At 35.0% G+C, this 23,311-nt stretch overlaps 1 protein-coding gene across 4 annotated transcripts in view; it reads right to left on the bottom strand.

Moving 5' to 3' along the window:
* The window catches only part of nos1apa (nitric oxide synthase 1 (neuronal) adaptor protein a), a 111,058-nt gene extending 88,437 nt beyond the window's left edge, over positions 1-22,621 (bottom strand). For 2 of the 4 annotated variants that reach the window (XM_015355616.2, XM_015355618.2), the window contains exons 1-2: positions 22,092-22,621; positions 21,702-21,773 (exon numbers count right to left, since the gene is read on the bottom strand). In XM_015355616.2, the coding sequence (XP_015211102.2) occupies positions 21,702-21,773; positions 22,092-22,196 (177 nt within the window). In that variant the 5' untranslated portion in view covers positions 22,197-22,621. The remainder of the gene's footprint in view (positions 1-21,701; positions 21,774-22,091) is intronic. The other 2 variants (XM_015355617.2, XM_015355619.2) reach the window with 2 other exon arrangements.
* Positions 22,622-23,311: the final 690 nt, after the last annotated feature.

The following is a 23,311-nucleotide window of genomic DNA, read 5'->3' as shown; positions in this document are numbered from 1 at the left end:
AGAAATATGAATGGAGATTCCTTTCTCCTTCTTATCACATACTGAGAATCACTTCATGAAATCAAATAAGTGCTTTAAAGAACTATTGAGAAAACCCAACTGAACAAAGGACACTGGCTTATCTAAAGCTGTGAAGCCTATTACAGATACAGTCTTGAACAAATATAGAAAATAGGAGTCTAGGTTCGTAGACAGAAATAGCAAACTAAAGGCCAACAGATTTCAAACAAAGTAAGGGAAAATACAATAGACTTTCTAAAACCATATCCTTGGGAGGTTGTCTCCTGTTTTTTGTTTCAAATGAGTAGTTTGGTACTGTACATAATTTCCATAATAACACAAAAATGTTGATATATTAAATGCTGAAGATTTCAGATTATCTAAATATGATATCAATAACTTAGGAAAGCAGTTTTGTAATGCTGAAAAATTAGAACAGACTATTTAGTAAAGGGTTTAGATCACAGAAAAAAATAAGATCAAAAGGTTGAGACCCTAGACTTGGAAGTAAGGACAAGGACTAGGATATTCACACATTAAAAATATTTTAATCTTAATATTTTAATGATATCAATAACTTAGGAAAGCAGTTTTGTAATGCTGAAAAATTAGAACAGACTATTTAGTAAAGGGTTTAGATCACAGAAAAAAATAAGATCAAAAGGTTGAGACCCTAGACTTGGAAGTAAGGACAAGGACTAGGATATTCACACATTAAAAATATTTTAATCTTATAAAATTCTGTACTGATTTATGAAATGATGCTGTACCTGCATATTTCAGAATTTAAGGTACAATTTTACAGGTTTTACCTACTGTAATTAAGATTTAAAAGTCCCTGCCAAGAAACTGAACATTGATCATTTTCATCATTGCACAGTAAATCATACAATGATTCTTTGACTATGCAGGTAGCAAACAATTTCCTACGAGACTGAAAGCAAACAGTACTCAGAGAGACGGCTACATAAATGAGGAGAAATTGAACTGCTCACATTTCAATCTCATTTGGCATCAATCAAGCTGTGAGAAAGTCAGAAAGACTGCTGAAAACGGAGGAAGAAATGCATTCTTGCTTCTGCCAAATGTCTCGTCATTTCCAGAGAAACAATATGCTTTAAGATTATATCTTGGAGGTAACCTTAACAGTATCCTGAAGGCAAAACCCCTACTTCCTTCTAAAATGTAACTAACTTTTGGGTATACAGTATTTTTACTCAAGGTACTACCATTTCAAAATTTAATGTTATCATGTAGCCTGTACTTCACCTGACAGATCATTTACTAGTAAATTTAATATTAATGGAATAATATATAGCATCTGCAACTTCCTCACTTACATAAAACTCAAGTCCAGTGAATTTCTCAGATTGTTGCAACATCGCCTCACATATCAAAGTGTAAACTAAAAACGAACAAATTAATCAAAAAGTAGGGACTTGGACTTAATTTTATAGTTTCAAGCAAGCATATGAGCAAAGAACATGGCTTTGAAAGTGAATGAACTAACTGTGCCTAATGTAGGGCAGACAGAGGCAGAGAAAGACCTGTCAAACTTCAAAAAGAAAGAACTGCCTCACAAGGGATGGTAGAATTAATCACAATAACAGCATATTTGCATAGAGAGAAGTCTAAGAGGAACCTAGAGTTTCTCTCTCCATTATTTTTCTAAACAAACACCAAAATACAAGTACAATTATAGAAGTGAGAAATTCACAAAGTACACATCATTGCCTTATAAAGATCTAAATAAAAATACACAAGCAACCAGCAGTCTACCTTACTCTGTTTTCCTATACAGACCGATTTCAGTTTGTATCTCAAAATAAAAAAAGCTTATCATTAAAGCAGATTAAATCTGAATTGAGGAATATTCCATATGCTTTTTATGTTTCCTATACCTCTTAGTTTCGTTTTAGTACCTCAATATGCATCTTAATGAAAGAAAAATATGAAACCTCAGTCAGCTCTTTACAGAGAGGAAATTAGTTACACTGCTGCTGCTCCTCAGAGAGTTTAAGTCCATCTTATTCCGTATTCTACTTGACTTTGTACTGTAAGTGCAAGGTTCCGGCAGGCTTAATGTGGCCTCTGGGACAGCCTACTAAGTGAGGAAAATCCACTTTAATTCTTCAGAATTTTTTTCCTGGGAAACAGACTGGTAGAACGGGCAAAAGCATAGAATTTTCTTTCAAAAGCATGTTCTCCCCAGTCTCCTCTACAGAACACTTTGGGTATACGTTAAGCTTCAACAGCTGAGTTCTGTGAAACAGGTTTGAGCAATGTAGTTTTGTAGAACTTGCCTTAACACTATTACCATAGGAACAACATATTCATGTTCCCAAAAAATTTTCCAGAATTATATTTTCTACTTATCTAATGCTTTAAAAGGCAAGGATGCGTCGTGTGTATGCGACCATGTAAGAAATCTTAAAATATTTAAACTCCAAGAAAAGGTATCTTAAAATTGCAAACTGTTAATGGTATATAAAATAAGTCTGACTTAAATTCAAGAAGTTGACATATGAAAGGCAGTACCTGACCAGTAATGGGACTAAAATTTCCTAATGAAGACCTAAGCATAGCGACCGAGAATCAGTAGAAGATACCATTAAGCACATGTCGTCACTCGTCATCCTCACTACCAGGTGGATGAAGTGAGTCTTGCCCAAAAGTCTTGCCCAAAGTATAAAATGCACAAAAATATTATCAGATTAAAAGCTCTATAGAACAAAAAAAAAACAGTTATAATAAGGTAATATTATTGAATTAAAATAATGTTTTTAATTAAAAAAACAACTGACCATTGTAGGCCATTTCAACATTTGAGTAAGGTTTTGCATTTTCATTCTGAGTAATGTTTCAAAAAGAGGTCCCTTTGATTATTCCAAGTTCACAAACCCCTTTGAAATGGTAATGATTTTATTTAGATTGTGCCATGACACATATGCCTGCTCTGGATAACACAAACCCCTGAATTTGAGATTTTCTTCCTATGTGCAACAAAGCAAATCACCACAAAGGGTTGCAAACAGATCATTAACAGTTGTTGAAGGTACTGTGTACACTAAAAAAACAAACCTTGCTTGAATTAAAATGCATAGAAATGAAAATGAGGCTAACTGCACTGTTGTAACCTCTTGATTCAATCGTACATTTTAAAATTTCAGAATATGTTGGCGAGGCCTAATTCCCCTGTAACACACATTTTGCAAATTAGACTATTTTAAAAAAGTAAACACCCAAAGAGCAAATTCTCAATGATAAAGAAATGTATGGCTGAAAAGTTACTGTAAATGAATATTGACAAAACAAAAGTGTTCAACATAAAATGGAGCCTTTTAAATAAAACATAAATGGCTTTTGCAAATATTGTCTTAAATCAAGGAGCAGATGGTTTTTAAAATTAAGTATAGTAGTCCAAATCAGCTCACAAAACTGTCTAGACTACCACATTGTATTTAAACTACTTGCCAAATTGTAAATCCATTAATGACCTTGAAGATCTTAAATCAGTTTTATAATCTGCAATTCTGTTACCGTTGATTCAATCTGAAACCACATAATGAGCAATAAGTCTTAGTACAGAAACACAAAAGTCTAATTTACCAACATGTGGAAGAATTTATCCTAGTACAGTGGTTTATTTCAATGTTTAACACTTTACAAAAGCCTTAGAATGAATGCCTCAGCAGTTACTGGAGATCAAATCTACACAAAATACACCAGACAGCTTAAAGTAACAAAAATGAAATTTCATAAATTCTGCAATATAATTCACATAGTATTTAGTGCATTTTCCAGCAGCCATAAGTCAAAAATACAAACATCTTGAACAATCATATAACTATCAAGAGCAGAAGCCTTAAAAAAAGAGAGGTACTAAACAGCACACATACTTTTCTCACTATCTCAGAGATTAAGTCTACCTACATCTCACTTGCACAACACATGCAACACACTACTGGATTTGTCATATACACTATAACAAATGTTTACATTAACAATAGGAATGGAATTGTTAAATGTTTTTTTGTAAATGACAAATGTAGCAGTAAAATAACCTTAGGAAATTGTTTCCTTCTGGTCCCTTAAAATGGTTTCAGAGTGCTTGTACATAAAGTTTAAACATTCATATAATTTCAGAACATCAATATTCACATAGCAGTTCGCTTTAAAAAAGGTCATTAATTGGTACAACTAAAGTGTTTTCAAATTTATTTAATCAATTATTGACATTATTAAACAGATTTTAAGTACTAGTTTACTGAAATTGTAAAATGTGGTAAGATTCTGTAGACAGGCATTAAATCACTATATATGAATGAGTGCTTATGCCCATAAAAAAAAATCTTTGCAGTTGCATCTGTGCTGATCAAAATCATGAATAATAATGTTCATAAATAACTATCCAAGAAGTTAAATGACAGTTTCCTGAAACTTGTATATATACTGTAAATTGCCTGTTGATCAAAAGCAGTACCACATTCAACATCTGATTCACAAACCATATTTTCCATTGTGGATGAAAACATCCCTTTTTTTGTCCCTTTCAGTGTTGACATTGCATATGATGGGCAACAGGGATGCATTACTGGTAAATATGTCATAACACGTTAGCAATATTAGTTTTACAAGCAATGTCTTTACATTCTCAGTATTAATCCACTTCAGAAATTACAGGCACTGATATTAAGTACCACTGAAACGTATTTCATACCGACGTATACTGTCAGGTTCTAAGAGGGGTATCGTTTGGATAGAGGATGGAAACACTTGGATGGAGGTAGTAAACAATGCAAGTGTTGAACCATTTCCCTGGCTTTGCACTGCAGTAATGGGGTGGGGTTGGGAGGCAGCTTGCAGGACTCCACCAGGGCACGTTGTACAGTAGCTGCTTAATGGTGAACTGCAACATTATATTTTTTTATATTTTGGGGTTAGAAAAATTTGACATTGATGTGCGCATTTCAAACCATAATAACAGTTAAATGTACTGTACACAGTAACTTCTAAAACCTCCAATTTTCTTCACAAAATAAGATATTTCCAGGTAGACACAGTGTCACATTCTGCGATTCAGAATAAAGCAACGTCTGGTGATGTGAAGCAGCCATATTACACTGTAAGCAAGTGGGCTTGTGAATACATCTCTTTAATCCAATAGACATCAAGACAGTTTTGCTGACAAATACTATTTAACTCTGCATACAGATTACATTGAAACATTTCTGCAGTGAAATGTCTGCATCACAACCTGTACTTATTTGCTTACATTACATTAGTTATTACAGTGACTAGTGAGCAGAAAGGGGCCGACTCATGTCACTGTTCGCAGGAATTCTTGCTCTCGCCTGTGGCGAGAACCAAGGTTAGCGACAACTTAGCGACTTACAATACTTTCACAAAGTGACTGCAGTTTAAATGCCTAGGGAGCACAATGAGAGCATTTTGGTTCCCTCTTTTCAGTCCCCTCCAAATGACATCCTTGTTCGAATCTCAACCCAAATTACACATAAAGCAGCATATTTCACATGGTAGCTCCGTTGGCCATACTGTATACTCAGAGATACAGTCTCAAGTTTAATCAGGCATTTTTAATAACAGTCATTGAAATAAAATATTTCAGTGAAGATCAGTCTGTTAATATGGAGTATTAACTTCAGCTCTCAGACAAAGTGTCAATTCTTGGATGGCATACACATAAAAACAATAATAGAATTAACCATCTACTGAGTTTTTAGACTGGCCTGAAATTCAACTCCTTCAGTCAACTCCTTATTCCCCAGACACACTTGATTGTTCTTCTTTTTGTTCCTCACTTACCCTCTTCTTTCCTTCACCAGCCCGTTTGTGGATGAAATTCACGCTCTTATCAAAACCTAGACCCCCAAAATATCCGATTTGCATACTTATTTTTTTCCCCACAGTTTAAGAGTTAAATGCCTTCACTACATTCTTACATTTAGAGGAATGTTACTGTATAACATTTTGGCAAGATTGCACATCAACATTAACAAGCACGTTTATGATGTTAATTCAGAATTGTTATATTAAAAACATTTAGTAAAGAACCTCTTCCCACAACTGTTAAGTGAAGCTATGATGCTATGATATACAGTATATACACACACACACAAGCTTAAATGGTTTAATAGTTGATGTATAAAAGTTACAGTAATTATTTTTTCAGAAGGGGAACACATGTAGAAAATTAACATTAATGCACTCAGTATAAATCTTAATTTACCTAGAACAATGAGACTACTGAGAACAGAACTCAGGAATGAAGATTAGAAAAATCCTAATAGTAAGTAACTTCAAACATCCACAATAATAAAGGGACTACTCCTTCATATTTTTACTTCTATGCCATCATTTATTTTACACAAGGACAACTGACTTCTGCTTATTGATGAAAGGTAAGGGAAAAATAATATATATGCATGAAACTGAAAACAAGGAAAAAGGTTTGTTGGAATCTGAATCTGCCCGTCAGCACTCTGCTTCAAAAACAGATTTTTGCTGTTGCTCATGTTAAATCGAAAAGAGCGGCCACAAACAGACATGCTTACAAGTTTTAATTAAAAAGAGAAATTTTAAAAAAAGGAAAACCAAAATTGTCTAACATGAATTATGGAAATTCCACAGTAGAGCGAAAGTGATTTCAATGCTTAGCAAGCCAAGCTTGGAAATGTCTGAAAGCATATTTCCTGTAAATTAAAAAGCTGTACATTTAAATGACTTTTCAAGTATTTAGAAATATTTTTAATGGATTTCATAACTGCCTCATGGTGACTGGATTTTGAAGCGCTTTTATTGTCAGAGCAGGTGTTTAGATTTTTATAGTATATTTTTCTGCCTGTTCAAGTCTTAGTGAAATGAAAACTGTGGTTGTGTTAGTTAATCACTGAAATTAAAAATAAGTTAAGATGTCATAGGGGTGCATGCCTAACATCCTGACCTTTTCTTAAACTTTGTCTATTGGGTACTTAGAGCAACTGTAAATGCACTCCCTACTAAAACAAAAACTTTAAACATAAATTCTATACCTTCCGAAAATCTTAAGTTACAGAAAAGTATTTCTGCATTGCCTTGTACATTCTATGCAAACTTTCCCATACAATATAACACAAACTTATTGACTTCCTAATTAACGACTACTTTCCTCATTTTCAGTGTTTGTTACAATGGCGTAATTATCTTTAAAATGCAATTAATATTTATTGAGACATTACCATCTCCCAGTGTATCTGGGAAAAGTTAAGTTTAAGGCCACATTACATGGTTAAAGATAAAGTCCACAACAGTGTACCACTATTGACAGAATTCTGTGTCCACATATCTGGCCACTAAGCTATAAAATCTCATAGCACTCATCAAAAGGACTAATTTTTATTACTCTTTGTATTTAAATAGGGCTTTTTCAAAAGAAATACATTTTGTTTCTTGCTCCAAGATAGAACAAAAGCTTTTTGGTCTTCATGGCTGCAATTGTTTTTATTAGAATTTTCTGTATTTTCTGAAGTTTTCCAGCAGTATGAAGATAGTCTAAAGTCAAAAGAAGGAAAGAATGCATACATTTCATAATCACTTGATTGGCATCTCAGTGTTTGTCTTTTGCTGACTGGTTTAAGAAGCAAACATCGTACCACACCACATGTGAAAATAGCAGATTACAATTAAACCAGCCAAGCAGTTCACAGAATGTTTCAAAGAGAGGATTAGTTTCTTGAAAAAAAAAAACTACTGTAGTATAACCATAAAAGTAGTAATTACAGTGTGAATTATGGAATAATTTTACCTAAAGAAAAATCAAGATTTGCTTTAACAGCTGAAGTGACTGATCAATTAATGACTGGAAAAAATCAGATCTTTTTGTATTTACAGCCTACTGGACAGAAAGGATAGGACCAAATGATCTGTTGACCCTGTAAGCCACAACTATGATCTCACTGAATGATACAAGTCCCCTGTTAAGTCAACCACCCTAATGTGGCTCCTTGCAAGAGTCACAAACATCTAGGTCAGCTCTGAAATTATCTTTGACAATTATGTCAAGCAGACATCACTTCATTGTATGCTTTAGCATAATTTGACCAAACTGCTCGCATGTCTTTAAGTTAGCAAATAAACACACAACAGAAACCACCATGTTTGAAGCACGATGTTACTTACACTGGCTCAGTTAGGATGTTTAAGATTATATTTCAGCATGCGTAGGAGTATCCATTCCCACTATCGTTAATATCTTGATTTTTTATTTAAATTTCTAAACTTCCCTTGTGGAATACCAATTTAAGAGAAACCCGAATGCTGCTGGGGTTATACAAAGATTTCAGTATTTAATTAGAGGCATAAACAGTGAATTTCCCTGTGCTAAAGAGTGCAACCCAACCCTTTCTTTTTTTGCGCGGTCCTTTAATTTTTTCAGTTTAAAAATGTATCTTGAATAATGTATCAGATGTAACGATAATTATTAAAATTATTTGTGTGTGTTTAAGACAGGTTTTTCGACATAGCCAGTCCGGATGCCTAATTGCTGTTATTTGCTTGCCCAGACAGTACCAGACAATTATTTGTCTGGATAAAAAAAAGTATGCAGGGACTCCAGTCATTCTTTTTTACCATTTCAAGTAAACTCTTTGCACTTGAAAATGTTTCAAAGATTAAATGAGAAATGCAAATCCAATGAGCTGTAACTGATAGGATCCACTGTCTGGCATAACAGTTTACAGTACTTATAATACAACAATTCCAACAATTTACATTGAAACGAGCTTACATTCTCTCCAAGAAACCTTTTAGAAACAGGATGTTAATGTTGTGTAAATCCCATGTTTATGAAATCTATTTAGCGCTGAAAAAGTACATAAGAGCACACATACAGTAGCTTTCAACAGATGCTTCCCACCTCATCGTCCAGCAACAAAATAAATTGTTTCTGGGAAGACATGCCATTTTCTCTGCTTAATGGTCAAATTTAAAGCTTCTCTCTCAAATGAGATATTCACCAATATCATCTTCTGTGAATATAAGATCAAGAGCATTTTATTACTGTTAAGTTTCATTACAAAACTTTGAAGTTTTGAGGTTTTCATTACTGCAACATTATTAAAAGCACTGAACCTTCTTACTGCCAAATCTTCACTGAGGGCAGTCAGGTCAATTAAACAGCCTGCCTTCCTGATTGCTGGAGCTTTCAAACTGCCATGACAGAAAAACCAAGCAACTCAGTAATGATTGTGTCCTATCAGTACCCAGTTTCCTAGCAGATTTCATTAATGTCTTGTTTTAGCCTTCCTCCGGGAACAAGCTAAAGGTAATCTTACCCAGCCCATAGCCAAATAAAAAGACATGTCAAGGTTATGAGGAAGCAAAAGGGAAAACTCAATGTACCGGTTGCCTCTGCACAGCATACTAACAGGCCATGACTCAGTGCCAACATTTAAAAATGACTGGTAAAAATCACAGCTTAGGAACAATAAAAAAGTTTCTAAGAACATAGACATTTGGAAAGAAAATCAGTTAATGTTACCATTACTTTGATAAGACACCTATATAAGCAACAAAAGTGAGCTTCAATTTCAATCATATGACCCCACTTAAAGAACATCTGGCTCAATTGCTTCAGTTTCTGAAAACTGCCTTTGTTGCAACATTTGTCATTTTTATTTCTATCACCATCATTTTTAAGAATGGAAACTAAATTCCAAATACTGTACACACGTTTTGCTTACAGTATACTGCAAGTAATTCTCCAAGTAACAGATGTAACTTGCACAATTAACGCACCTCTGCACAATTAAAGGATCAATCAGAATTGCAAGAAAAACCATCTTTGTTTTCCATTCATGAACTTTATTTTTGCAACTGTGACACTTCATGCAACTCTACCTTTGTCAAAACATTCATGCATATAACTCCAACCCCTGAGTGATGACATTTTTATTATCATTATTATTAACCAATATAATGGGTGTGCGTGTGGGGGTGAGTTAATTTCCATTCCATTCAATTTTGTCACTGCCTTACCAACAATCAATGCACTTGAAGACAAAAAGTGGGAACTACTTGCATTTAAAGTACCTATTGTTCCATGTTTCTTTTTTCAAAGGCTTATGGAAATATATATGGATCAAACTATCCATCCATGCTGTTGAAGCCTGTACTCTGGTTTCTTTCAAGATATAGCTGGGTGAGATAGTTGTATCAATCTCCTACTATCAAACAGGTTACAAATTAAAGGCTATTTTGCCCATCTAGTGGTTAAAAAAATAAATGTCCTTAAAAAAATATTGCTGGTCTGGAAACAGTCCAGAAAAGAACAAACATATATGTACCCAAGTTAAAAACAATTGTCTGCACTGACAGGATATTTAAAAAATATTTGGGTCTTGAACTGAAAAGTCTATGACAGGACATGATCCAGGTTCCAAAGTTCTAAAAAGGCTTCACACAGCCAGCCTGGTGGACTTCAGAAACATGTATCCAATTGGAAGTGAAACTATGTGGAAGTGAATTTTAAACTAAGGACATAATTCTATACACAAAGAGTTGTGGGAGTATGGAAACCAACCGTGTTGAAGCCAAACCCTGGCTTCTTGAAGGAAACGGCTGGATTAGATTAGCCAAATTAACTCCTTTCATTTGTAACTTGTGTCAATATTATACAGCATAATTTCTTCCTTCCTAAGTATTTAAATTTTGAAGATAAAATATACATTACAGGAAAAAATAACCCTTGATGAAAGCTTACTGGATTTTATTATTAAAGCAATGTTATTTTACTGATGTATTAACATTTGTGTACTGCCAAGATGAGGCCAGAAATAGGCACCATGCTTATCGTAATTGGGGAATTCATTATATTAAAAAAATATATTTGTTAACTAGGGGTTTACTCTCATTCTGGCTCTGGTTTTGTAACTAACGTGGTAATATCTTAAAGGATTTTTATTATTGTTGTATCATAAGCTTAGTTTATGAAGTGGGTAATGTAATATAATGCACTAGTAATAAACCAAATAAAGGGAAAATATCCCTTCTATATTCCCGATAGCTGCAGTTTTATGCTCCACTAACTCTTATCAGCTTTGATTTGTATCAGTTTCCGAGCAGTATATTAAAAAAACATTCCAACACTTAAGTCTACTGAAGTAGCCAAGATATTTTCACTCTGCAAAAAGACAGCATTTAGAAAAAGGATCCAAGATTATGTGCTGGATCTTTAACTCAGAATTATGATTTAATTAATGCCTGTCACCAAATAAACAAAAGTCATCCATTATGTTAGGTTTCAATATAATATTAACTTGCGTTACGTGTTGAAGAATTACATTAAAGATAAGTATTGTGAACATACAGTCTGTAAAAAGTAGCACTACAATTCTTATTTTTGCGTTTAGGAAATGAAATATGTTGTTCCTGGGTAGCTGTTTTGCTTGAGTGCAAACACTGTCTCAAGAGGGAATCTTTTCCTTACTCTACAACATAGTCACGACCCCAAACAGAACCTGATAAAAGCATCCGGCACTAAGGTCTATTTCACCTTTTTGTGCACTGAGGAACAATAATGGAGAGGCTCATCTTGCACACAGAGAAAGAATTTCTCTGCATCAGGGACTTTCATTATTATGCATGTCTGTATACAGTATGGACATGATGATTTCACGTCAAATCAAAACAAGCTGATCCTGTAGCATGAGAGAAGGATCAGTTTTACATGAATTTATTGTAATTGTAAGAAACCTAGAATATGCAGTTTTCAATTATTTTTGCTTAAGACTATGGGGAATTAAAAACAAAATAGCTCTGTCTACCACTAAAAACCTACATTTTAAATCAAGGACTTTCTGACATAGTAAATTACTGGAAGAGGGATTTCGTTTTTGTTAACCAATTACATCAGCTGTTCATTTAGAAAGTGCTGTTGACAGACATGATGAAAAAGGGAGAACAAGCAGCTTTGTTCAGGCCAAGTTTCTTGAGGTGACTGATAGGCTGTTAATGAGACCTGTGGAAAGTGACAGGTATACTGAACAAATGCAGCAACCACCATTCTTTCTTACACATACTGTAAGAATTTTCTAAAGCTCTTTATGATTGCACAACAGGTTGATAGAAGGAACTGGGTGTGCTGTTTATCTACTGTACCACACGTGTACCAGTCAAGCTGGAAATGTGACATGAGGTTAAGTCATAAAAATATCATCACCAGGTTTGTCCCTTTCGATTACAAGCCTCACAGCTGACATGGGTTTTTAGAAAAATGGGGCCACATATAGATTCAAAACCTTAGCTTAAAGATTACAATCAATACAAAAAGATTAGGTGAAAAATGCCATAGTAGTTTAAACAAACTATTGGTGGCGACACTTAAAACTATTCATGCTCACTGCAGATCTCTTTCAGGTACATATGAAAACCAGTCTATGGGAATTAAGCAAACACTGCAGTGTACTGTACAGTACATACTATACTGTAAATCTCAGCTGAAACTTTAACCAGAATGCAGGAGACCTCATTAATTATTCTGTAAAGTTATTTCCTACTGCATATTAAAAGGGGAACTTCAACGCTGTTTTCACACTTCAGGGTTATAAAGAATCTGAATTTATGAATTAATTTCAAACCACAGTGAATGTAGAAGTACACGGTAACATTTAAAACCTCCAATTTACATAATGATTTTTAGATACTTTATCTAGACTGCCAAATGAGTGCCATTGAATTTAATTCAACATTCCAACTTTGCCGACAAACACTACCTGTTAGCTCTGCATGCAGATCATGTCGGAATATTTCCATAGTGAAATATAGCACAACCTGTACTTATTTGCTCATACTTCAGGCTGAATCTCGTTGAGAAATTTGTCAATGGGATCAACATCAGTGCCCATGTTTATTACCCATCTCTATATAAGTTGGAAAAGGAACCAGTCTGACTTTTTGCTGATCCGCTCCTCCGTTTTGCATGCAATTAAAACTTTATATTTTGGGGTGAGGACTGGTATTTATATTTTTTATGGTTTTTCAAGTACTGTATACACACAAACATTTCAGAAATCGATATTGACATCATAAGTTTTAATGATGGATTGCTTTAATGTTAAAACATGTATTACTCAAAACTTTAAAAAAAAGGATCTGATTGCTTATATGCATTATTTTTAAATGTTTAATATGGCAGGTAGAAAACAGCAGTTATTCTGCACATGATGACAATGGTTAATGCCTACATTGATTTGCAAAAGCAGCCAGAAATGAAAAAGATTATTAATTTTCATAGTCTGTTCTGAAATTGGTGGATTTCAAAATGGATGCATATTATTCGTCATTTAGCTTAATAAGTCATTTCTTGGCTGCAGCTAGAACATTATTTAAATGATAACAGTAATAAAATGCATTAGATTAACATATTACAAATTCTAAACGGTTCTTGTTTAATATCAATGACTAGCAATGACTTATTCCTCCGTGCTACAGCATGCATGACTAAAACAAGAATGAATTATAACAATACCTTTTTTGCTACATAAGCATTACAAAACAGATACCTCCATAAAGAGGATGTGATGCGATCAACCACTGTGATCTGAGCTAACCAGCTCTTCAGATCACTGTGATGAAAGGCAAAACGTGACATACACTGAATAATGTTTAGCAAGGGTGCCTCACAGGACGGGAAAAAAAAAGACTGATTTAGAGATCCTAGTCATTACGGCAAAATACTGACCAAGAAAGGATGTGTTAGTTTACAGACAGGTTGTCAGTTAACTGTATAATGAGGTCATTATTAAAGAAAAGCATAAAATCTTTCATAGATTCAGAAGTGTTTACTTGCAGGAACAAAATGTAGTACTAGTAAGAAGACTGGCTTCCAAAAAAGGTTTGTAAAAAATCCAAATGATTTGGCTCTTCTGTTGCACTAAACTAGATGAATCAATCTAATAACCTTTTTCTAAAAGGCAAATGTAAAAGTAACAACATCCTTAGGGTGTTTGCATCCAATTTCACTGAATTTCTGAGCTATACACATTGAACTAAAAGATAAATGGTTTTGTCCAGCATGTTAAACAAGATATTGCTGTTGCTTAGGTCAAACTGCAAATTCCACTACCATTAAACGAATGCACCAATTTGAATTTGATAACTGAAATTAATCACACAGCAAGCTGTGCTCAAAACCATAATCACCTCATTCACTAATCAGGGCCATCCCCGTATGGGCCACCATTGTAATGGATCTTGGGGTTTCCGCCCTTGGTGCTCCTTCCCTGCCAGTTCGTCCCTCACTGCCTGGGCACAAACCCGGGTCTCCAGCATCACACAACAGGGAACTTGCCAGCTGAGCTATAGGAGAACTCCCCCAGCCTGGGCAGCTATTATATGCAGGGGTATATTTGTTACACTAGCAACACCGTAAATTATGGATTTTACACAAATAATCTATATAGGTCTTAAAAAGAAAATCTAAAAGTAAAAATACCATTAATGGAAACTTATTTATACTATATCTTTCTTATTAAGAATTGGTTGTTAGACCGAAACCTACAATTACTGTATATGAACTCTCCAGAGTTTACAAAGTATAGAACAGCATTTTATTACCATTTATCAACACACATCTAGGATAACTTTACAAAACAAATATCTACAATACTGTGAAACTGGTAAACTGACTAACATCTAGATAGATAGCTGAGTCTTTAAGAATATTCATTAACCTTTCAAGTATCAAAATTACGGTACACATGATATCACATATCAAATGCATAAAGCACTTTTTTGATTAAAATCAAGGGCACATAAGATTTTAAATCTTGCAGACTATTTCAATATCAGAGGTTTATGGTAGTATGTGCAATATGCAAGATACAAGATTGGACAAACTATGAAAGGGTCTTCTGACTCATAGCATCATCAGGTTAAGAAAGTCTGAAAAGAAGAGCATTAATGATTCATAGGCTCACCTTCATTTGACAGGCGTCTGGAGGATTAGTCGTTAATGTCAATCACTGCATGGCAGGTAAACAGAAGCTACTTTTAATTAAGCCTGAAGATAAAATAAATTACATATATCCCCCTAATATTCAAGCTTTATTATGTTTTTAACACTACTAAATGAAGGTAGGAGTGTTAATTCCAGACAAAAGGATGACAAAGATACAAAATCCTAAAAAAAACAGAGTAATGGTGGAGGCTGACTTTCAGCTGCTATCGCTGAGCTTCAACAACTGCAAAATGCGCTAGACAAGAAAACCATGTTCAGTTTTTTTTATTATCCTTTGATAAGGCCTATTGCACAGCAAACATTAGTCTTACAAGACAGAAACAGCAGGCTTAGCAAACATCTATTTTACTTTATACCAAAGTAAATCATTCCATTTCCTAAAAGGGCAGAAATGGAAAAAATAATTATTTTTAAAACAAGCCGGGTTTATGATTTCCAAAATTCAAAGCCTCAAGAAGAGCTTGTGTGTTCTACATAAGATGGTTGCACCTGAAGGCAATGTAACGAGAAACAATTCAAAATTGTTCTATACCTAAAGAGGGTTCTGCTTGACTTGAAAGTTATACAGGCTACTACACGGTTGCACAGTTATGGCCTTTGTTGATTTTCACATAAAAAGGGAAATTCTGTTTTGCTTATGCATAGGCTAATAGGATATGGATCAGATGGTTGCTGCTGAAATGGTTGTTTTTGTTGACCATGTAATTCACATTTTATACAAATACTTTTTCTCAAACTGGCACCAATGCTGCAATTTAGTCTTTTTAGCAAACTATTTCTTGTCCAAGTGTTCCCCACAAAACAAATCATGCACTGCAGCAGACATTTTGTTATTCAGTTTTTCCAAATTCAGAAACTTTAGACATCTTATTATCCTGCATTAAGGGACAATATAGAAAATCTAATTAAATGTATAGTAAACTTAAAAAAAAAATGACAGTGTTCATATAAACCTGTAATTAAGACTTTCAGAAATCTTGTCTATGCAGGCTTCCACAGATTACAGCTGTGAGTTGCTAAGCAACTGTAACCTCTTTTGGGGGGCGGAATTAAGAAGTAAGAAGGGTTATTATGATGTAAATAAAAACATTTTAATAACATGAATATGCTGCAGTTTAATACATGGCAATGTTAAAAAGCACATGGAGGTGATTACATTTTTTACATTGCTTGAGAATCTTCCATTACAGTGTATGTTTTTCTAAACTTCCACTTCATTCCATCTTACCTATACACACAAAAGCCAGATCAATGTGAGGAATATAAATCAAATGCAATCATCACACATATGAATACAAAAACAAGAATGCCAGTTTTTCAATGGAATAACTGGCTCAGAACTCAAAGGGGAAAATAGATATTATTATTAATAACTTATTGAGTCATATTTAAGAATACATTCTGCACCTGGAGCCTAAATCTCGACATGGAGATGGTACGGTTTTATGCGAGTGCTCTAAGAGAATTGATTACATAATTTGGAGAATTATATAATTAATTAGCCAATCCAGAAGCCATGTTTACTTTATAATATCTATCCCGAGTGTCAGTAACCAATGTTGTAAGGATTTAACCAAAATAAACACCACTGGTACTAATCCATTACATTCAGTCACTATTTGTACAACTACAAACAATTAGTCTGATAAAAGCTTCAACAGCTGTAGTTTTTGACAGTCACTTCCTACTGTACATTGTTTTAAACCTCTCAGTTTTTTTTATTAACTATTTCAGAACTAAAAATCAGGGAAATCTTAATCAAGGATATTTGTTTAATAAACTAATTCCAAGGAAGCACTGCAGTCTAGCTTCCTGGCCTAAACCTGTAATTATGTTAATTGCTAATGTAATTAGGTGAATTGATGAATAAAATAAGCGCATAATACAGATGATCATACAGAGTAACAAACATATGCAGAAAGTGCCATAATGTAGGAAATTCTCCTGGGACACTATCAGTACACCATGTTTTTCTTCGATAGGGAATGTTTAACAATCACTCCCATGCTAGTATTACCAGTGCCTTTCCCATCCCAACAGCTGTTATACCTAGGGAGGATGCTTTTATGCTTCCATTTTAAAGGTTAATGGGAAAATCTGCACTTAGTGTGTACTGGCCAGAAAGAGATCTGGCCTGAGGCAGTCACATATTGATCATTTTAGCTCACTCATGTCCATCTTTAATGCCATCAGCTTAATTACTGTATATGATTTAATAAACAGTTACATCAAAGTGTTAAGCCAGATATGTCAAAATCCTGCAACAGAATACATTTAAAATCAGTATTGGTTATGCCTGAAACAGGCTATTTACTGTATAATCTTAAAACTTCTTGCTGAACACTTTTTCATTGTACTTTTTCCCCTCATCACTGGCTTCACTTTGTCATAAAAACAGATCAGTCAAAATAACTAAAATATATGCTTATCTCTTGAGTTTTCTTTAGCTCTTTATGAGCAGAGTCCCTGCCCTTCAGGTTTTATAGGTTTCTTCATTAAATTTCATTAGGTAAACAGTTTCATCTTGACTAATCCAGAGTGGTTCCAGGGGCCCAGTGTCTCTGGATTTTAATTCCTATTCATCACCCATAACAAGTCAGTTCTTTATTATCTTAATCGAACCAATTTACCAACTTTATCCCAGCTCCTAAGGTGATGATGCTTTAAAGTTGAATTAAACTGAATTATAGCAATGACATCAAATTTGGTGAATTAGAACTCCATTGTAAAGCAGTCAGCAAGATACTAACTGTCCAGCACTGGGGCTAGAGACCTTTATATTGTCACATTTTCTGTCAATTGTAGAAACAGAAAAAGGGAAGAATTTCATTTTTAGTGATTTTTTGTTTTTCATTAATACCATTTTCAGCTTTATCAATCCAGAGCAACATGGGAAAAAAAAAGCTTTGACAAAAGAAAAAAAAACCCAACTCATTGACAAAATGGAATCGTCAAGTCAGGAGTTAATATAGACAAACAGAAATGTCTAAAAAATAAACTACTCAGCAAAAAAGTTTTACAGACTAGATAATTTAATAATAATTGCTTACACTTATATAGTGCTTTTTATGGACACTCCACTCAAAGCACTTTACACGTAATGGGGACTCTCCTCCACCACCACCAATGTGCAGCATCCACCTGGATGATGCGACGGCAGCCATAGTGCGCCAGAACGCTCATCACACATCAGCTACTATCAGTGGGGAGGAGAGCAGAGTAATGAAGCCAATTCGTAGATGGGGATTATTAGGAAGCCATGATTGATAAGGGCCAATGGGAGATTTGGCCAGGACGCTGGGGTTACACCCCTACTCTTTTTTCGAGAAGTGCCCTGGGATTTTTAATGACCACAGAGAGTCAGGACCTTGGTTTTACATCTCATCCGAAGGACGGCGCCTGTTTACAGTATAGTGTCCCCATCACTATACTGAGGCATTAGGACCCACATGGACATCAGGGTGAGCACCCCCCGCTGGCCCCACTAACACCTGTTCCAGCAGCAACCTAATACTGTAGATGAATTCAAAAAACCCACATTCACTTAAATTACAAGGCCTAATGGCACTTGCAGACACATACTGTATGTATTGAACTCTATAAATACTTATGAATAGAACGTCCCAAAAAGATTCTACAATACCACAATCCCAGTGCCGTTGCCAACCTTAGTTTTTCCCAGGAGGTCTCCCATCCAGGTACTGACCGGGCTCACACCTGCTTAGCTTCAGTGGGCTGCCAGTTGTGAGTTGCAGAGTGATATGGCTGCTGGCCCTACCTTGCAAGATAGAGCCCTCAAGGTTTTTCTAATTTAACAGTCAACATAGCCAAGGCAGTCAATGTAACTGCTTTTTTTTCCCCCATAGAATGTCAATAGAGTATAATACCACATCACTTTTGGTTAATATGTGGCACATTACAGGCCTTAATACAAGCACTTGCAGGCCAGTTGGCAATGACATGCGTCTTATCACTGCAGTTTCTTCTCTCTTCGGGGAACAGCCAAAGGTTACTACAGCATATTAACCTTATGGAACAATAGCCACAGTTTATTTGGTGGTCAAACCACTTCATATAATTAGAAGCATCCTAGCTTAGCAAGAGATAAGACTAATAAAAGAATCCCTTTTAACAACTGCCCAATTAGCAGTTTACAGAGAAGAGCTGAAATCCAGAACAACAAATATACAGTAATGTGGCTGCACACTTTAAAGAGTGTAGCTATCTCTGGTGGAATCATACAGGTAAGACAGGTTTATAGGACTCCCTCATGCTTATTCGTTATTCAGTATATAAAGGAAATTGTTTAAATGGACTGGTAATAAGCAATAAAATAAAAATATTCAGATACGTTGAAAATATTTTCAAAGGTAATGGTGCTATATCATTATAGTAGAAAAATGTCACATCCCTTTTTCGTTTTACTTGTCATACAGTACCATCCACCAGCTTTCACTTCCCGTTTGGAATCAGCCAATCAGTTGTGATGACTTAAAAAAGCCCCACACCTCATCACACAGGTAATTCTTATTTAGAATGTTAAATACCACAGGAAGCCCCTTCGTTTCTCTCCAAGATCAAATTTCTAATTTCTCCGTTTTCTCCACATTCAGGGGATGACTTGAAATATTTCTGCTCTCATACCCCAAAAACATAAACATTGTGAACTTCAGTAAACCTATTTCATGAAAGCCACCTTCTAGAGAGATACTGTAAAAATGATAGAGTTGGCCCTTAAAGTACTACTTTCTGTCCGTCTTGTTACTTCCTTTTCAACATCAGAGATGAATGTCTGCAGCACACGTCAGCAAGAAATCACTACATTCAGGCTCTCAAACTCAGTGATAAAGCCGATATACCAGCTCCTCTTCCCATCCCGTTATATGCAAAAAAGCTTCTTGCTGGTCTGTGCAAAGAAGTCAGTTTCTGGGTTACTGATAGAAATGACAGGTAACTGACAGAAATGTTTAATATTGATAGCATTTTACTAAATAAAAAAATCACATTGGATAGTTTCACTCAGCATGACCACTCAAAGAATTATCAATGACCCACTTAATTTGTATTTAACTACAAAAATACAGTTAAATGAAAGTTATAAAAAGTATGGATATTTTCAGGTGCTGTCCCCATAATTTACCATCAGATATACCATTATCAAAAAAGCAGTAACCTTGGTAAGATTAAATGTTTTTTAGTCAACCAAGTCCTCTAATAATGTAATAATATGGCTGTTGTAAACAGCATGCAATAAGATTATTAGTACATTTATATTATATATGTAGTCATCAGTCTTCTAAGAAATTATACCCCGGTGATAGCAAGTACAAAACTGATATACAGTATCTTTACATATGATAGAACATTCTATTCTTTTTTCCATTATTCATTAAGTGTAGTATGGTCTGTAGTGGGTGACAGTACTACAGTACCTCATAACTCCAGGAGCACCTGCCAATGAGGGCAATGGGATGCAATAGGATTTCATACGGGGGATGGGTGCTCCCAGTACTATCTATGGGACTATAGCTGAATTGAACCAGATGAACGTGATGTGCTGAAAGGTGCCCTTTCATCGGAGTTCTGGGTTTAATTAAAGAGAGATACAAATTATTTCAGTGTTTATGTCTACTTAAGGTACACAAAGAAAACTAATTTACAGAAAAGTAAACAGGCACCACCCAAGTGCGACAGCTGGATTGCATTACTGCTAGTCAAGAAACCCCCACACTGACCCTTTAAACTTGAATTGTTTGTTTACAAAAGCCCAGTTGTATCACTTCCAGCTTCTTAATTCATATCCTATAAGTCAGGGTCAAACAACTCCAGTCCTGGAGGACAGCAGAGTTTGCACATTTTTTTCTACCAAGCTCTTAATCACCTAAATGATCTAATTGTTGGCTTCAAAGGACCTGTTTAAGCCTTTTTCCCCATTCTTTGAGGATTTAAGACCTCCTCCAGGACTGCAATTTTGTACCTCTTGCTCTAGGTGACAAAATAATAGGTCTATTGTAAACTTGTGCTAGGGTACTTGCCAATACTATTGTTACTGTAGGTCTGTGTATTACAGGGCATTGTGAGCTTGGATATCATTTCCATAAAATATCCAACATAGCCTATACGTTTCTGCAGTCCGCTCATTTATGATAGGGATGTTTGCTGAAAGGGGGTTTACTTTGACATGAACCTGTTCTTACACTGCGTAGGTATGTGCTTTCTCAATGACTACAATGTGTCTTTTAAGTTTGTATAAATTTGGTTTAAAGACCACAGAAGCCCTAACTGAAAAATAAACTAAAATAACGCCACTCTTCATTCACTATTACCTGTGAATCCAAACAGACTTTGCCTTGGAAATGTAATCAGCGGCGTAAACATTTCTTACACTTTGCTCTACGTCTTGGAACTCGGCCAGTAACTGATCCTGCCTTCTTTTCTTCTAAGAGAAAACGAAGCCATATCAAGCGTTTTACTTTTGGATAGTCAGCAATCCGTCTTTACGAAACCCAACGAATAACTATGCAAATAGATGCAATATTGAAAGAGAACAGATCAGATCAGATGAACAGATTGTGTATATCAAACGGTGAATAGTTATACAGAAAGAATCGTGCGTTATTAAACGTTCAGGTCAATGTCCATCAGAGAACCTATCACAGGAACACACTAATGAACAAGAACTTACCCTAATTCTTCTCATTGCAGCCACTATCTCTACTCGGCTGTTCGGTCTTGACACATCCAGACTACCAATGTACTAAAAATGAAAAACAGTTGGAAAGAACCTAATAAAACACCCGTAAAGCTTGCGGGCAAAAAGGCATTAAAGATCCAGCATAGCTGCATCATATGGAGTATTTAAAAAGTATGGGTTAATAGGCATTGTGAAAGAAATAAAGTTGAGTTTAAAGGTGTCAAGATGTGAATCTTAAAGAGAAAAGTTTATCAGACATCAATAACTAACTAAAAAAAGGACAAATAATTTTACAACAAAAACAACAAAGACTCTGTTTTTTAACATTCTCTCAGGTTGAGTTGCTACTGGGACTCGTGAAAGGAATTCGAAATATCTTACCTTCGCTTCGAAATTGATTCCATGTTGGAACGCTTCCTCGTTGTGCAGTGGAATCCTCAAATCATGACCATCATCAACTAAATTGTATTTGGTTTTCCCCGGCATGATCACCTTAACGAGTGTATCAGTATTCAGAAATCAAAACGGGAGACTGAACGATAACCGATGCGATTAAGCTGATTCAACTTCCTAACTCCAGCAGTCCATTGCAGTGCGTTTTTGTCCGAAAGGTCACTGTGCTGCTAGTACCCAATAGGTAGCTAATGTAACTTTGAAGCAATTGCAAACACTGAAGTCGACACACTTCCTCAGTTCAACGTAACAGTTCATATGTTTCAATAAGCGATCCGCTTTCCCTACAGTGAGAAAAAGATAACCTAGCAAAAATGCGGAAGTCGAAGAAGGAGTATGGGGAAAAATTACCTTACACCGTGATTTCTGCGTTAAATTACATCAACAAACTAGCTTATGCATTCGCAGTTCACGGCAGCGCCATGTCTGGGATACATACACACTCTCCTACTTGGATAATTCGGGAAGAGACAGTGATTGGTTGTATCTGGGAATTCCACCTGTTTTCATTGGAACAGCGTTGCATCATAGATTAGTAGGAGGGGATATAGACTCCCTTTTTTTCCTCATTCATTTTAAGTTTGGGAAACGGTGTATGGTTCCTAGTGGTACCACAGAAAAAAGGAAATGTGGCAGGCAAATCAGTATCCCTAGTGGCTTAACTGTGTTATTAAGGCAAAAAGAATTGTAGTTTATCTGAGATACTGCTATCTCATCTTGCTATAACACATCAAATAAGAATTAAATTAAAATAATCACTTAAAATCTCTTCACTGAGGCTCAAATTAAAAGGGGACTTTCTAGACTTGCTTATATTTTCTAGCAGTAAAACAGGAGGATTTATGTTTTAAATGATAGACACATACAGGTCAATCCTACTTTATTATCAGATTCCAGAGGTAATGTTAATGATAATATAAATATTGTGATTTGCTGGAGCTCTTGTATTTTTAAATTATTAAATTAGTCAACAAAATATGGTTTCCTTTAAACTAATATCCAGTATTAGTTATGATATAGAATTAACTTAATAATTTTAAGTCTATATTTACAGATGCTTAAAATGTTTGTTTACTGTAATTATTAAAGTTGTTCCAATTAATTTAATTAAAAACGACTGTAACCTTTTTTTGTATGACTTAAAATGT

Source organism: Lepisosteus oculatus, chromosome 9 (genome assembly GCF_040954835.1).
Source record: "Lepisosteus oculatus isolate fLepOcu1 chromosome 9, fLepOcu1.hap2, whole genome shotgun sequence".
NCBI classification, from domain to species: domain Eukaryota; kingdom Metazoa; phylum Chordata; class Actinopteri; order Semionotiformes; family Lepisosteidae; genus Lepisosteus; species Lepisosteus oculatus.
This window is presented reverse-complemented; position numbering and strand designations above follow the sequence as displayed.